Here is an 18,102-nt window from a genome sequence, read left to right as displayed (position 1 = left end):
CACGGAGCTGTAGTTATTCAGGATTATAAGTCTACAGTTCTTTTTCTGAAGGAGGGAGGATATTTTTAGCCTGCCATTTAAAAGATAATCAATATGCTGGATAAAATGTAAATGTCATTAACCCATGTCGTACAAAGAGCTACTGAACTAGTGCCTAAGGCTCTTGACTGGAAAATTATCGGCATAATACCACAGTTTTCAGCCAATATACAATAACAAAAAAACAACCATGCACTGTAATTATTTACATAAAATCCTAACTTGAGATCAATGTAAACATTACCTGAAAAAAATATGCACAAATTGGAAATTGAACTAAAGGGAGAGCATTTACTTGGATGTTAATGGGCAAACCATGGTGGGTTCACAAGACTACCTTAGAAACGCTTGGCACTGTACATCCAACCAATGCAAACATTCTCAGAGTTTTATTTTCCCCTAGTGCTACCCTAGTTGTCTTTCAAACACACATTTTCAAGTTGCAGAGATGTTATGATCCATCCCAAAGTAGTGTTCCATGGAAGCATTAGCCTCAGGCCAGCCTGACCATACTCCTCCAGCAGGAGAGGCAAAAAAGGGCAATGATAAAACCATGACCTCACGGTGAACTTAGTCAAAGGACATGCTGCTCATGACCATGGCAGGTCATTACACAACCAGTGAATCAGTCTATTCGTTTCCCATCAACACCATCCACTGCGGCAGGTGCACGATCCATGAGGATGCCATGAGATGCTTGGGCATTCTAAGCAGAGCGCCCTGGCCCCGCTCCGCGATCTGGGCTGTTAGTACCACTTGTGGGTCTGTGACTGTAATGTAGAGGGACCAGAGAGTGACCCAGTATCACAACCCAATGCATGAATCAGACCCACGCGCTTCAAGCGACACCCATTAGGAGAGATGAGCTGGAGTCTGCGACGCTATGAATGGATCACGCTGTGAAATTTAGGCTGTTTCCTTTTGTAAAGGCACTTCTGAAATGCAAATAGCTTTCTCCAAGTTTCAGCATTCCATCATGAATTTAAAATGTGCTAAAGTGAGCATGCTTAGACTATTTTTAAAAGGCAGCAGCAGCAGTTCATATAAATAGTTTTTTTTTTTTTTTTTATAAACCAGCTTATGTGATGAATCAATCTAGAGTAGCAGCAATGGGTTCTTCATAGTCATATGTTACTTTGAAGTGTAAAATAGTCATGATTTCTTGAAAGGGTTTCATGATATTTTTTCAGCAATACTACGTAAGAAGGTTATTCCACAATAACTAATGCCAAGCAATGCCATTCTTCTACTGGACCCTGGCCTGACTGGCTCTGACACAATAGGCTGGGCCTAAATTTTGTGTGCAGGCTTCAGTAGGGTTGGGCTTCAATTCTGTGGAGCTTGTGCAAATGGATCTGGCCACACTGCAATGATAGTTCCAATGTTCAAACATGTATAAACAGTCTATCAGCATCTTTTGGTTTAACTCATCCAGAGGTTATGGCAGAGGTGGCTGAGCTGTGTCTCCCTCTGCGGCAGTTATCATTATTATGGTGTCTGGTTATCCTCATCATTCTCACTGTGGCAGGGTCTTAAACCACCCCCACACTGTGCATGGAACTCTTACTGTGGTCTGGAGGCCTCGGCCTGGTCTGTCTGCAGCTTCTCTCCCCCCTCCACCTCCATGGTGCAGTACACAATCCTGTTTGGGGCCACTGACTTCAGCCCCTGCACCTCCATAATCACAACCTGCAGAGACAGAGCAGACTTTGTGACTGAGAAAGTGACACAGCCCTCTCGTGGAGAGGGCGGCAGCGTGGGTGAGCGTGGACGAGGAGCAGGACTTGTAACTGATAGGTCGCCACTTCGATTCCCTGCTGGGGCACTGCTGTTGTACCCTTGGGCAAGGTACTTAACCTGAATTGCCTCAGTGAATGCCGGTAAATACCTATGTAAGATGCTCTGGAGTGTCTGCTAAATGGCAATAACGTAATGTAATAATGTGGAGGTTCACAGAGGATGTCCACTCACCTCCAGTGTGAAGGAGAGGACCACATCGGACTTAGAGAGCAGCATGTCGTTCTCATCGCTCATGTCCAGGAAGGAGGAGTTCATCTGAGAGCGCTTCAGCTTCTGCTTGAAGTCAGGCCCTCCTTTGGACACCGGGAGGCTCTCCAGATTAGCCATGAGCAGGTTCACAGAGGACCTCAGCTCCTCTACATACATCACCTCCATGTCCTTGGAGATGAACTTGGGATACTTCCTTTCCTGTGAAGGCAACCCCACACACACACACTGTATGTCGACACACATTTTCTTTCTTTCTTTCCATTCAGACAACTCTAGTGAGAGAATACAGTACCAGTCAAAAGTTTGGACACACCTGATTAAGATAATGGGAAACATGCATTTAAAGACATTTTTAGCTAAAGACTTAGGCTTAAGGGCTTGAGATTTGTATCTTAGACAAATATAAATGGTGAAATTGATGACTATATATGAATTTCTTTAGCTAACAATGTCTTTAAATGCATGTTTCCCATTATCTTAATCAGGTGTGTCCAAACTTCTTACGGGTACCGTATATCCTTTAATGGAAATGTTTGCATCTTAAATGTTTTGGTGTGTGGGTAAATGCAGATGTAGCTGACATAACACACGAATGACAGGCAGAGGAAAGGCTGAGAGGTGACCCACCCTGGCGATGCGCTCAGCCATCTGAAGCCTGCCGTCCAGCTCCCGCCGTATCTGAGCCGCCTGCTCGTCCACGTTGTCCAGCTGGAGATGAGGAACAGGGACCAGTTAACCAATCAGCCCCCAGCGCACTCATTTACTCCCAGAATCAACCGGTCAATCAATCCATCAATCAATCAATCACTCTTTCACTCAGCCAATGAGCTTCTCAACCTCTGCATCAATCTAGTTACTCCCTCGCTCGCTCGCTCAATCCATCACCCTTCTCCATCCCTGCCTTCAAATGCTTCCTTGATGAAGGCTGCGGGTCCCCCATGTCCCCTAACAGCAATTTTCAATCAATCACATTTGTCTTGATTGATTGTGGTGATACAAGTGACCTAACACATGGCGAGCGCTCTTGCGCAAATGCACTTCGGCAAAATGACCCCAGAACACGAGACATGCTTTCTCTTTCTGTAGCCTGCTTGTACGAAACCTGGTGCAGCTCAGATCCTTTCAATGTGCTTTGTGCAATTGAATATTCATCCCCAAACCCAGGTGATGAATGAAGAGAAATTACACCCATGATTGGCTAATATGAACTGGTAATTTAGACAAATCCCTGAACAGCATCATCACGGTCATGCATTAGCAGACAGAGCAAAAACAAATACAACTAAAAAAAAAAAGGAGAAAATAATCTTGACTCTGTGATTCATGTGCAATATTAAGGTTAAAGATAATGATACGCTAAACAGGGAGACAGACTGTGTAGGCAGGTGACTTGTAGTGGCTGGGCAGGCCGTGTGAAACCGTGTCTCTCCTCCAATAGCCGGCATCACAGAGAGGGACACGTCTGGCTCAGGAGCCGTGACGACGTAAGGCCAGCATAAGTGGGATCTCGCTAAAAAGACAAAGCCTGCACTCCTCGCCAGGCACAGAAAAGAGCTGGTGCATTTCCACCCAGGATACCTCCCCCCCCTACGCACCCTCCCACAACCCAGCGCTGTTTCCACTCGATAACAAGCACATTTTACTGGAGTGGCTGCGAGCCATTCAGAGATTTCACACTGCAGAGAAACGGCACTGCCTCATACAGGGACTTCATAATTCACATATGCTTACACACACACACACACACACACACACACACAAGTTTTACGCTACTGAGGCAAAGTTCTCCCTCACCCACAGTAGCGTAGGGTCTTTAGAGCAAGAGAAAGTAACACTACTGACTGAATGAGATGTCAATATCAAATGTGACAGAGTATCATTATTGCTGGAGAAAGCTTTCAGCATCACTTGTGGCTGACTACTATAGGATTACTGCAAATTAATGTCATGTGCGGTTGAGTTCCACTACTGTTCGAGCTAGACTAACTTTCTACAATGTACAAAGAAACAACCTCTGCTATATCTCCCGGGAGAGAACAGCAATTTTCTGCTTGCAAGAGCCTTTACCTTTATACTCTGGGAAAAACAAGGTTCCGCCCTGTGACATGATTTACTACTGTTCACAGGGATTTAAGTGAAAGATCAGGGTGTGACAACAGACTGAAGAGGACGTCCCACCCCCAGCAAGCAGCTGTGCCACATCGCATCAGCCTTGCGTTTACACACATGATTTTTGGGGGGGTGTGCAGCTCTTTCAGAAACAGCCATATACCTGCTCTTACATGAATTCCAGCATACCTTTGGTCTGTCTCCTTCCATAAATCCCCCTGTCCACTGCTCCCTCTATCAGTCTGTCCGAGCTGACACTCTGAAGCCCAGGGCCTTAGCAGATGCAGTCGACGGGTCGTCATTAATGAGATCGCCGGAAAGCGCCTCAGATATTTAGATACCGTGTCTTTACCCTAATGAAGCCATACTGGATCCTCTGCCCGAGCGAGACAGGACGCCGTGTAAATTCCACACGCTCTTCTGTGACGCGTAGGAGGATTGGAAGAATTCAAATCGCCCCGTTTTCTGCCCATTTCTCCTCTGTGGTGACAGGTAATTAAGAAGTGATTCAGAACATACATGTCTCCCTTTTCCTGATGGAAGTATGGAAATATGTCATTTAGACAAACTAACCACAGCAGTCTTGTGTCCTCTTTGATGTAAACCGACAGGAGGACTATCTGACACCATCAGCAGTCTCCGGATTTTAAATCAAACACACCGGACATTTCTCGTTTCTCTAAAAAGCATGAACACGGTCTCACGGTGGCTACACAAGTATATTCCGGCTTTGTTTCCCCCTTCACGCAACCCTGTTTTTGATTCCAATTGTACGTTAGGCTTGTCTCACCATAACAATCTCTGCACTCGCACAGAAGGGCGGGTGGAAGAAGCATGCAATTCGCTTGCAGCCAACAGCTATTTTTTTTGTGCTAGAAGTCACACAGTGCATCATAGTGAAGTGGGTGCTCTCGGGGAGGACCGGCGCTACTTCACTGATGTCAGAGCATCTGGTGAATCGCAGGGTGCCTGAGAGCCGTGAGATTTGGAAACGCTGATAACATACCCACCCCTATCCCTGGCGGAACAGAGCCAATTTGTTCCACCGCTGTGGGATCCTGGTCAATGTAAGCAAAAGACCTCACATATACAACTCTTATTTTCTGATGGTGATGATGTGAATGAGGGTTACAAACAGGCCCTGGCCCAGTGTCTGGTGATCACTTTAATGGTAATGAATAATAGTAATAATAATAATAGTAATAATGTTTTGTCATTTGGGTCCCATTCTTGTGCTAACAACATAAAATCTCTGTGATCTCTAACACAAATTTTCATTCTGACACGGGTTTTTTTTTCCCCTTTTTTTCGGCAGTCACGCGCATTGTTTAAAAATGTGATGCCTGAATTGAATGGGGTTTACACATACTGTCACAGGCACCAAAATGCCACTCTGCAGTACAAATACCTGAAATAAACCCACAGATGTGGGGCATAGTGGTTGGGGGTTGCTGTTATCCTCATTTAGGAAGTGTAATGATTTGGCAAACATTAGTTGTGTTGAGAGGCCTGTAAAAAAGGATCTCTCTGTGCTATCAATAACTATCCCACGGCAGTACTTGGGATTGTAACGGCAGCTGCTTATTGATTGGGTTAAACTAGGTGGGCTCTTGGGGAGGCGAAAGAGTGTAATGTAATGCAGTTATGGATGAGACAGGACAGGCACAAAAAGCATGGGGGTTTTATCTGTGAATCTGGCTGTTCTTGTCTGGAACGACTGAGCTGCTCACTTTCAGGTAGACTAATGCACAAGGTTGAGGGTCAGCCCAGCTCCAGGCGACACAGCCCCAGGGCCAATTCCTGCACCTGTCTGGCATATGCTAAACCTTAAAAGAGGAAAACTGTATGAAACTGGGGGTGGGGTCATCCAAAGGCCAGTAAACAAACCTCTGACTAACAATATCCAACTCCCTCAACAGCAAATGACATTTCCTCTGGAAATTCACCGGACAGCGCTGTATTACTGCAGCTCTTTGTAGGTCAACACACATGAGGCTTTTGGACACTGTGACCAGCCAAAGACAGCAATCGAGGTCCTGACTCACTCTTGCCACAAAAAATCCCATGGTATTGGGAGTAGGGATGTCTCTGATGTCCTGTATCACTTCCTGGTGTGGGCCTGTTGAGCCACTCCCCAGTCTGATTCGTTGAACCTTCAGTTTTTTCCCTCCTACACTAATATGTGGTAAACACTGTGGTTCAAACACAGGTCTTAGCATCTAATGTCTAATGGTAGGTGCAGCACATTGCCAGTTCATTTGAAATTCTTAAAAGGTGCTAAACAAGTCAGTACCATTATCATTAGTATTATTACCACACAAAACTGCTAATCGGAGTTCTGCTTTGTAACTTCTTTGCTCCTAAGTAACTTCAAAATGAAACTCATTTTTGGTGTCTTATCTTTCCCTCAGTGTCTTTGCTAATTATATTATCAGTCTCGTGTGCGTCCCACGAGCATTGACTTTGAACAGTCCTGGAACCATCATGGCAGTATAATTAAACAAGGCAGCATTCATCTCCTCTCAGTTTTTAGCAGGACTAAAAGCATCTCCAATCAAGTGCCCTATTCACGTCGTCAGCCTTTCTGCCTTCAACAGCGTACTCTTTTTTGTGACAAACACCCAAGCTGAACTGTACCTGTATCCATGCACACATGCAGACCTATTACAGTGGACACCTCTTGTTGCTGTGGTACTGTGTTCTTCTGCCAGGCTTGCTATTTTCGTTTAGATGCCATTTCTATGACAACAAAGCTCAAGAATGTATTTAACAACCACTGTGCAGACTATGAAAAAAAAGTAACTTGAGACATAAAAAGAGGTGTGAAGGTGAGGTATTTTAACACTTGTCGACACAGCGACGCATGGGAACCTAAAAGAACAATTGGAGAAAACACTCTTTTTATTTGTCTTCTGGACCCTTGCTTAAGTAGAAGTCAAAGCAAAGCCTTCCTGGCACTGATTGTTCTGTTGAACTCTGCAATGGTTTGGAGTAAACAGCTCAGGGGACCTTTGAGGGTGCTTTGATTGGTGAAGGTTTGAAGACCCCCCCCCCCCCCCTCCGATTATGTGGCTGCCTCTTCCACGTGTCTCAAACAGAGATGAATATCTCCAGGAGCCTCCAGCCGCATCTCCCTGACGTCCTCTGGACGTTTCTTTTATTGCCTTCTGCTGCTGCTCACCTGCTAGTTGCCCTCGCTCACCACCTCCTTAATGCGGTAACGAGACAGGGTGGAGGGAAGGGAGATCCATTTTCAATGCCATGTCGCTGGATGTGTTCATTAGAAGGGGCGGAATAAAAATGTCAGAATGACAGACACACCGCTGCCGACGACATCGCCATTTCACCCAGGGTTCACTGCTCTTACCCTCCCCGATCAGAGGGAGGGGGCAAGTGGTGTTGTCTGCAGCTTACATGAATTACCTCATACACACACACACACACACACACACACACACACACACACACAAACACACACAAGCAAACACAAACACACAAACACACACAGACACACACACAAACAGACACACAGCAAAAACCTGAACTATCACCCCCATCTTGCTCTCTTTCACAGGTGCACGCACACACAGACACACGCATACACACGTTCCTGCACAATTAGTGTGCCTGTCAATCCCCTGAACATTGGGGTCATGAGTGTAGCTTATGGGAAAGTGGAGGTTTTTCCTCTCTATGAGAGACTGCTGTTGAGACTCTGAATAAAATATGGCATAGGGCTTAGAGCATTCCTCTTTGAGACACTGATGCACATAATCGTATTTTTTTTTTCCCAAAGTCATTTTCCTCTTATTCTGACTCACTGACTATTTTGGCATTCCATCACAGGAACCATGTAATTCAAATGTTAAATATTCAGATGGGATTTTTATGACAGAAAACAAAAATATGGATGGCGCACTTTGAATGTTAATTTCTTCCATTTACCAAACCAAACTTAAAGTCATTTCCGTTGCCACCTGGAGCTTCCGTATTGATATGGTACTGTTAAGCATTTCGTACAGAGACAGACTGCCTCTAATCTCGCACTCTTCAGGAAATTTAAAATGTGCACGGCTGAAGTGTGCGTGGCTGTCACCGCATAAATAAACGAGCTCACGAACAGATCTATACATCTCCTGTTGTAACGGGCCGCTTTTCGAAGAGGTCAATCTCCGTACGTTTAAAAACAAGTTAGTGCGAGCACATGAAAACGGGGAGAGGGAAGATGCCTGGTGGAGCCACGTCCATATTTTGTATGCGAGGTGAGGATGCAGGAGGACAGCTCCAGGAATAGCTCTGCACCTGTGATTGAGATGCTCTGTGCGCCCTCCCACCCCCTCTCCCCCTCCCAGGCCACGCGCCTTTCGCAGTTCTCCTCCCACTACCCTACGGATCAGCGCAATCACAGGCGCAATCTCCACAGAGACCCGGACTGGAAAAGGCTGCTGCCACAGGGGCGGCAGGGGAAGGGGCTCGGGGCGCTCTTCTGACACGGAGAGGGGCTGCGAGCGCCTGACCGTCAGACGGTCATCAAACAAGAGGTCAGAGTATCAACGCTGATATTGCTCCCAGGCAACAGCTAGCACATAAAGTACTAACATATCGCCCTGGTGACCAGGTTTGATGGGTGCTGAGCTGTCTTCGTACTTGTGTACTGAATCCAGGACTTCATTCATTCATTCATTCATTCGTTCATTCAGTCAGTCAGTCAGTATGCTTTATAAACAACAGACTGATTGGAACATAATACAATACAGGGAAACTTGTTGAGAATATATTAACAACAGAAAACCTCTTTGTCCATGATTATTACATTTGTCTTAGATTTATCACAGCAATCAAAGCGTGCTCCAGCCACTTTGTTCTGTTCATAGTCACAGTTTGTCTGCAGATTTATCGAAATAATAAAAAAAGACTTTTTAAATCACAGCAAGTCCATAAATTACAGACAATGTCCGTAAATCTGAATGAAAACAAAGTCATGTTTAATTTTGGATATCCACCCACTGGTGAGATACTATACACACTATCAATCAAACACTTGCTGTCCTCCTGAATGTACTACTAAATGTAAATTCCTTTTTGTGAATTTTCTAACAGCTGTCTACATGACTAATGTTCACATTGCAATTTAACATCATCATAAAAAGGCCAGCAGACTGTTCACTCCAACAGTATCAAAGCAAACAAAAGAAAACCAGGGTACATGCCAAACACCATATTTTTAAATGTTTCTTTTTCTTTGCTTTAGTTTTTTGTTGTCCATAAAAGGACAGACAAGAAGACAATTTGCCATATGTGCATATGCCTTCTGTGAGGCTTTGTCTAAAAAGTGCGTACATATCTCAAATTCCAAATAACTTATTCTTGTGAAATGATATGAAAGCCTTTATTTTGTGGGCAAGAGCAACTTGAAACTGCAGTCAATCTACACCGCAGTGCACCGTAGAAGTGATCCCGATTGATTTTCTTATGAACTCCCTTTCACTGAGCAAACACTGTGAGGTTGGCAAGCGTGGCTCAGCGCTCGTCAGAGCCAGCACGCTGGAACCTCTGCTCATGGATATGATTGATCAAAGACACATAAATGCGCTAATTGCGCTAATCTTTTAATGTTAATTGGAACACATGGACGTTCAAGCAGCCCACTCTATATCCCTTCCACTTTCTCCGCAGAGGCCAAGTTGTTAAAGCAGGCAAAGAAAGTGGGTGTGCTAATTAGAGGGTTTCACATCAATCCCTGACCTTTAATGCGAAACTTCAAAGAGCACCATGACTGTGTTCTGATACCTGCCCAAAAGGTGATTAAAGAGAGGCGTGCAGCTGAATGTTACCACCCCGCTACCATCTTCACTTGAATATTTCGAGCCAATAATGTGTTTTGGGTTTCATTTGGGTCTGATTGAGTTGACGACTGGCCAGATTACTTTTTCCATCATTGCTTTCAAAACTGACTGTCATTACCACTGTCAGTAAAATTAAGTGCATTTCACTTTTTATTATGATCATAATGAAACTACTGCATTATATTTTTCCCTGTTAAAGTACTCAAATCAAACAGTCTATATTCACAGCAATCCCCTCCGTGGAGCATAGAGATTAGACATGGAGCATCAATCAAATCAATTACATTCCAAGCATTCCAGTACTCAGATGTCCAATGAGAAAATAACACAGGAAGACTGAGAGTCATAACCTTCAAGCACTTAAATATTTAATGTAGCGTTCTCTAAAGCTACAGGTCAGTATTTTCTGGGAGTCAGAATGCATTGCTACTGTGCTGTAGGCTCAAAATTTTCATTTCTAATCATATTATCCCATATGACTGATACTTGCAAGATGCTCTCTTTCCATGGTCAGCAAAGACGGTTCTGTGTCTAACTGTTCAAAAGAGGCATCTCAAGGCCAATACAGTCCATGTTCTGTTCCTGTGTGTTGGATCAGTGCTTGGTATGCGATTAGTTGTTCTTGTGAGAATCCAGCGTGCCCAATCCCGATCTCAGAGGGCTGAAATCCAGGGTGCTTTTGGAAAATCTGACCAAACGCTGGCCCAACACAGTGTTTGATTTTCTAATACTTCTAGACATTTCTCAAAGATAGCATGTAATTAATTTCAGTCACCATGAAGCCATATGCTGTGATTTGCAGGATGTATGATGGGATTCTCACCTGAAAGGTACTGCAAAGTGTCACCTGACAGGTGTTATACACTCTCACCTGGCAGGCATTATGGACACTCATCTGGCAGGCATGACAGACACTCACCTGGCAGGCTCTACAGATACTCACCTGGCAGGCATGACAGACACTCACCTGACAGGCTCTACAGATACTCACCTGGCAGGCATTGTAGAGCAGCTGGTGCTCAAACTTCTTGATGTCCAGGATCTGCTGGAACATCTCATACAGCTGGTCCTTGCTGAGGATCAGCTCCGACACGGCGCTAAAGTGCATTCTCGGTGGCTGGCGCCGCACTTCCTCGTCCCCCCTGTAGATGGCGTCGTACTTGGCGATCCAGGAGCTCAGCACCGTCTCCTTGCTCAGGCCATCGATCTCGGGGAGGCTGCGGACCCTCCTCTCGATGTTCTTCTTGAAGACTTCCCGGAAGTCGTAGGCGGAGCAGCCCCCGCTTTGCACCATCCGGGCCACACGCTCGCTTTTGAGGAAGCCCTGAAAGGAACAGGTGAAGCAGGACCAGGATCAGTGCGTCTTTCCACTGGCTCAGGGCAGCAGGGCAAAGTATGAACCATCCCCTCCTGGAATAATCCTTACATTTTTAGATCTACAATCTTGAGACAGGAGGAGGTGAGGGGCAAATGCTGGGTTGTGAGAAGGTTTGGGTGAGGTAATACATCACCTACTTTATGAGCTTTCTGGCTGTCTGCAGGGTCAGATGCTCATTTGTACCCTGTCAGGGGTGGGAGGGAAATTCAGATTCAGAGGGCAAAAACAGAAAAGGGAACCAAAAATGGGGATTGTTGCAGGCAGTACTGGTCAGTGCCCAAGTCGGCTACTCTTTCACAATCTCATCTGGATACAGACAGCTCCCATTAGAAGCTGATTGTATTTTCCCATATCTGGTTATCCACCGTCACCTCTTTCCCTTCTGCGGTCTGTGGGTAATACATTCTGTGCACCTGTGAGCTGTTTTCATCCTGATGAAACTCTCACAGGGAAAGCAGCAGGGGTTAAGATTAAGCTGCAAACTAGCTGTGATTTGACTTCTATACCCTGAAGCAAATTTCAGGCTCATTGTTGAACTTGAATTAACATGCAATATAAACTAGATGGATACAATCTAAATCTTCAGTTGGGGAAACATGAGTTATGCAGGGTATATATCTATCTTTAGATTTACTAATACAAATATTATAGAGAATAAATGAGATCATTTTCAGATTATGCAATTCTCTCCTGCAATTAAAACATACTAGGTGCCATATTATGCAGGGAAAATGAACCATCTTCCATTATTTATTTGAAAATACGCAGACAACTGAAAAGGTGAGATGGAAGTGAGAGGTACTGAGAGGAGCTGCCCCGTCACCACTCCGCCGCACAGTGAGCGAAGGCAACGGGGATGGTGGAGAAAGCGGCTTTGACTGACAAACGGAATGAGCAGACAGTGACAACATGTGTCTCGGTTTTTCCAGGAGAATAGCGGTGTTATCTCGGGAGCCGGAGACTGCTGGAGCTTGAACTGAGCACCAGATGGAGAGGAATCGCGTCCCCTTGCTGGGAGTAATGGAGCAGAACAAAAGCACTTCAGTCACCGAGTTTGGAAAAAAAAAAAAAAAAAAAAAGGCGTTTGTGTCTGAACCTGAGAGATTTCCGCACAAATAAGTAACCCCGGCTTGCAGAGCCTGCCTGCATTTGAAGAGAAGTTCTTCTGAACTCTCTTAAAGAAAAAGGTAGCAGTTATCATAAAAGATTCATGGGTTCTGGGCACAGAGTGACCAGAATAAATTTCTGAACAGGTTCGGGTATTACTGGCATAAAGTAGTGAGGGACAATCACAGCTGTGCATTCCGAGATATCACGAGACATCAAAGATATGTAGATCTGGACCAATCTAACGAATACATAAACACAGCTCTTGTTTAAATTCCAGGCCTGACAGAGAGACAACACCCGAGAAGCAGCTTGTCTCTGCACAGGGATGTTTAGGTGCTCTCCTCCACCTGGGCAGGGGGTGACATCAATGCCACAGACCCCCTCATTCACATTTAACGAGGTCTGCCCGAGCGCTGCAATACACCTCCATCGCAGCCAGGGGCCTGATGGGGCGGGCCCACTGCCAAAGGTCACCGTCGTCACCACCAGAGACACCGAGACGTTCCCGGAGCAGATTGTCGAGCTACAGGTGTCCGTGATCCTCGAACCCCGGTCGCTTCGTGCTGTCACTAGCTTCTCACTGCTCTCTGAGACATTAGCACAGGGTCAGCACACAGGTTTGTGGAAATAAAGCCCAAAAAAGTAGGGAAGATTAAGAAAATTCCTGTCTTTCTGAAAGCCATTACTCCTTTGAGAGATAATCAATGCAGACTTGAATGCACTGTCAGTACAATACAGTACAATTACTAAATAGCTCTTACTTGCCCTCTTAGTTAAAGATAGCATTGAATAATCAGTACACGTATTAAATAATTTTTTTTCTCCCTTTTTTTGTTCCATAACCACCAACCTTTGACTTTGTCCTTTTTTCCCCTTATAAATTGGATTAAACATCTTTTCTTTAAAATAATTGTAATCCCTGCCAAGGTTTCTGAAGGATTGAACTAAACATTTCTAGTCTGCGGTGACACAAATGTCAGACATTATTACTAATGAATCGGCCACCAAGGGATTTCCTCTTTCCCCGCTGTTCAGTTTAATTGGAGGTTTAAAATCTCAGTCAATTATTTACAACCAACAGTGCGCTGAGCCTCTCTTACTTCTTAGTTAAAAGATTAATCAGATATAAGCCCTTCACAGCCTTTGGTTGTATAATTAAAGCTAATATCTACAGAAATTAATCTACTGAGCAGGATGTCAGCAATTTGACAACCAACCGCTCAAAATAATATTCCTTCACAGAGGGGATACAGTGTTCCCCTTGGAAACAGCAAAAGGCTCTCTGACTCAGTGGCCAATCACAAAGCAACAGAGCTGTCTCGCACGAAGCATCTTTCCTTCAGTGGTTCTTAAATCACCGCGGTACGGAAATAGGATAACACAAATATTCAGTTTATATATAGAATATCTGAAGAAAAGAAATGCAAAATCCAAGAATACAAAATACACAATACTATGGGCTATATCAGGTTTGTGCAGCTCATAAAAATCAGTCTAGTTAAATTCAAAATAGGAAATTTATTTAAATACATGCAATCATTCTATATTGCATCAAATTGGGTGTACCCAAGATGTTTGTGATACCTGCTAAAGGACACAACAGTATAATCATGTGTAGAGATGCTCAGAGGATCATGTGGGTCTGCCGCAGAAGGGGATGTCACTAGCGTCAGGACAACAGTACGATGGCTCCATTCTCTATGGACCTGGGTTTTGAGTTTATTGAACCAATAGCACCTCTTGTTGCACAGACAGCAAGAGACATGGCTCATAACCTCGAGCAGACATAGCTCCATCATCACACACAACTGCAGCTTCCTCAGGTTGTTACCCCATGTCCGCCTGGTGAAAACCCTAGGCCTCTTACCACACTTCTGCCTCTGATGCTAAATAATGCAACCACTTCACTCGGCTGTTGTTTGGGAAATATGACCATCATATCTTCCCTCATACATAAAACATCACAAGCACATTTTTATACAGGGCTATATTATAACATCTCCGGTTCTATAACCCGGCCTGTCACCGTTGCTACAGTTTGGAAAAAAAAAAAAAACAGAAAAGGAATAAATGTGGATTGATACCACCATTAAAAACATTGGAAGACTCTCAAAACAGTGGGAGGGCACTGCTGCTACAGCAGCGGAATTAACAATCAGTCCTCCATCAAACCCCAGGCCAGCTCATGCAAAAACAGAGACACGGGCAGCATCTCAGAAAATGATTTTAATTACAAAATATTTTAATAACCATTTAATTGAAACAAAGCCTATTCGTCATCTGTGGATTTTCAGAATACAGTGTTGCGCAACCTCGGCACTGCTTCCATCGGTCAGCAAGGCCATATTAGAATAAGATTTGGTCTATGGTTATTGGAAGATTGCTAAGAGCAATCTTCATTTTACAATGTGGCAAGAGTTCACTGCTTGACAGAACCGCTCAGTGGTCAGCTAATTACCTTCAGCCATAATGATAGGATTCATATGCCTCATGCAAGATGCATCATTGACTAAAAGTGTGATGATGTGGCTGGGTAACATAGTGCATTCACAGTACATCTTCATTAGAGAGGGATGGGAGAGGAATGATACATGAACGCCAGAGTGGATGGAGGTATCATTTGCTATAAATGACTTGCTGATGTAAAGCAATAACTGCAGTTAGTTATAAAGACTTAAAGAGTATTTTTATGTATTCATACAAGTCAGTGATTAACAATAAATGATGCCCCCCCCCCCCCCCCCGCCACCCCATCCCCCATTATGGGGTTGAGGAAGCCATAATCTCCCACCTCCGGTATTGGCTAATCCTGGTTCTGTAGTAACCTGAGAGGGAGAACCAACTAGGCCACAGCATACACTCAGCAAATCGGCATTCAGCTCTCAGTTGGTGCAGAAAAATGGCGACCAAAAGAGTATTTCCAGTCAAGCAGCAGAAAACTGGAAACTGTTGTCTTGGGCTTCAGAAAATTAAAATGTCTTTTTATTTATTTTTCATCTTCTTTCGAAAAAAGCGAAGTTTTGGAAAAACTGCCTCTCTGGCGAGAACAGTGTGGGCATGTTGCAGATGTTTCCTCTGGGGTGCGCCGAAATGTGACGGTGAAAAATTTGCCGCCTGAGATTTCGGAGAAAACAGACATCCGCAGAGTGCGTGGTGACTTTCATGCATGGATTCCCTTTCTATATTAACTATTAAATGGGAAGCCCCCCCCCACACACACATTGCTCCTGGGAACCAGATTCCACACCGCCTGACGCCTTTCACACACGACAAGCACCAAACATCCATTCACTCACTTAATGCTTAAGATGTGCAGTACAGTGCAAAACAAAAGCCGCTGAGAGAAAGTGAAAGTTTCACTTACTGCTGTCTCAGCCTTCAAAGCTGATGCTTTCAGCCTGCTGCTCGCACAGAAGATGGACAGTAATCGTGCTTGTGACCCTCTGGGATACATACACTCCATAAAGCATGGGAACAGTGTGACAGTGAGATGACAACTGAAGGCTTGAGTAAGATGTATGCCCTCGAGTTCAAATTGTTCAAAGCACCAACGGAACAACATCTGCAAACTGGCTCATAAACCCAACACAAGTGTTAGAAAACGAATACCCTGTTTTTGACTCCAGCGGTATGGACAGAGGACAAATTTACACAATATCGGAGCTGCTGCAAAGAAAAGAAAACACAAAATTTCGGAGAGGAGGGACAGCATACAAGCGCGGCTCTTATTCTGCTCCGGTTGCATGTATATTTAAAGAACACCACAGCTGCAAGTCCACACAACATGAGGAGCCCCATTACGTGCAGTGGAAGTAAAAAAGAGACCAAAAAAAAAAAAAAAACTGCGGAGGCATTCAGCACAATGTAAGACCAGCCTCATTACCCAAAACTAATGTCTGATGATACCATTGGAGGTCAGAGCTGTGCTCAGGTAATCACAGAGCTGGATTTCACACAGATGAATCTTTGACAGCTGTGCAGTGTGACGGAACTCCAGGATCGAGAAAGGAGAATACCACAGGAATGCCACAGGGCCCATTGGTGAGAAGTCATTAGCATTCAGACCTCACCTGCTTCTGTTTGTGTAAGGAGGAACTGCACTATCTCTCATACCTGATGTGTGTCGGCCAGAATCACCATGTGCAGAGTAATTTCCCACAGTTCAATTGATGTCATGTGTCACTGATACACTGACAACAGACACACACACACACACACACACACAAAGGAGTATACAAAATAATGGAATCACCAAATGAAAAAGGACTCATATTCTAAAGTAACTGAACTGCAATTATGATGTTGAATACAAGTTTCATATTAATGTCCAACATATTTATACTATAAAAGACATTTTAAAATCAACACTCTACAGCAACATGAGCCATCAAATAGATTTTCAAAGAGGTCAAAGACTTCCTGAATTACAGGTGTATCAGTCACAAAAACAGCAAAATTATTTAATGTGTCAAGGGGTACAGTGTCAAAAATTAGGTAAGCATCTGCCAAATAAGGAAAAACTGCATCAGGTAAGAGGGACAGGGCTAACTCACTAAAAGGGACAGCTGGACACTTAACAAGATAGGAACTATTAACCACAAAACAGCAGCCTAAAATCTTATCACAGAACAGAATCTACACCTCAGTAACCCAGTAAAGAAAAACTGTATGCTTATGTGAGCTTCACAAAGCTGATATTCGGAAAACACATTGTTACACTAATGTGTAACAATGCATATACTGGTGTAATGAGCACAAAACCTGAACATCTGAGCTATGGAAAAAAAGTATTATGATCTGATGAGGCGTCCTTAACTCTTTTCTGAAATCTGGATGAGTTTATGTTTGGAGAGAAGTCCAAGGGACTCTTAAACCCACGCAGCCTGTTTCCAACTGTTAAACATGGACCCATTACGGTATGGGTGGTCATTTTGTGGGAGTCAGTGGATGAAATTATTACTCTGTAAGGTAGAATTTTAGCCAAGGATTATGAAGCCATTTTAGGCAACCAGGTGCAAACATTGTTTCCTCAAGATGTTCTCATATTCCAAGATGATAATGCCTCCATATACAATTCTGGAAAACAGAGGTGTTTAGCTTAACGATAGTGCCGCTGCTCCCTGGAATCACACCCCTGGCGGATCCCCTCTAATTTTATAAGAGAGAACTGTACTGTCATTTCAACATGTTGTGAACGCCATGTCATGTTGCTGTGGCCAGCTGTGAAACATTGGTCAGTCTCTCACAGCTTCAAGCCTTTTTTGGATAAGTCTCTGTAAGCTATGCGCAACTGGATTTGGCCAGTTTCTAAAACAGTGAAACACAGAACTCTTTGCATTTCACTGTATTCGGTGTTTGCCAACAGTGGATTTCCATCTCCTTCAACTCTCAAAAAACTGGAGGCCTTCCTTGTGGACGTGAGGCTTTCCTTCCTATTTCCCACTAGAAACTGTTCAAAACTTTCATAAATGCCCTTCAAGAAGGACCGAAGCTGTTCCGAAGGCAAAGGGTAGCTCAACTCTTCATTACTTAACAAATATTCATAAATTGTTTGGTGTTTCCATTACTTATTCAACCCAATATTTTTCCAAGCCTGACATTTGCAACATG

At 44.1% G+C, this 18,102-nt stretch overlaps 1 protein-coding gene across 3 annotated transcripts in view; it reads right to left on the bottom strand.

Moving 5' to 3' along the window:
* cadps2 (Ca++-dependent secretion activator 2) overlaps positions 1 to 18,102 on the bottom strand; it is a 108,340-nt gene that overhangs the window by 65,808 nt on the left and 24,430 nt on the right. For all 3 annotated transcript variants that reach the window (XM_036517528.1, XM_036517529.1, XM_036517530.1), the window contains exons 3-6: positions 10,996 to 11,328; positions 2,677 to 2,757; positions 2,011 to 2,247; positions 1,607 to 1,728 (exon numbers count right to left, since the gene is read on the bottom strand). In XM_036517528.1, coding sequence (XP_036373421.1) covers positions 1,607 to 1,728; positions 2,011 to 2,247; positions 2,677 to 2,757; positions 10,996 to 11,328 — 773 coding nt within the window. The remainder of the gene's footprint in view (positions 1 to 1,606; positions 1,729 to 2,010; positions 2,248 to 2,676; positions 2,758 to 10,995; positions 11,329 to 18,102) is intronic.

The sequence above is a fragment of the Megalops cyprinoides genome, chromosome 23 (assembly GCF_013368585.1).
Source record: "Megalops cyprinoides isolate fMegCyp1 chromosome 23, fMegCyp1.pri, whole genome shotgun sequence".
NCBI classification, from domain to species: domain Eukaryota; kingdom Metazoa; phylum Chordata; class Actinopteri; order Elopiformes; family Megalopidae; genus Megalops; species Megalops cyprinoides.
Note: the sequence above shows the minus strand (reverse complement) of the source record. Positions and strands in the feature narration are given on the sequence as shown.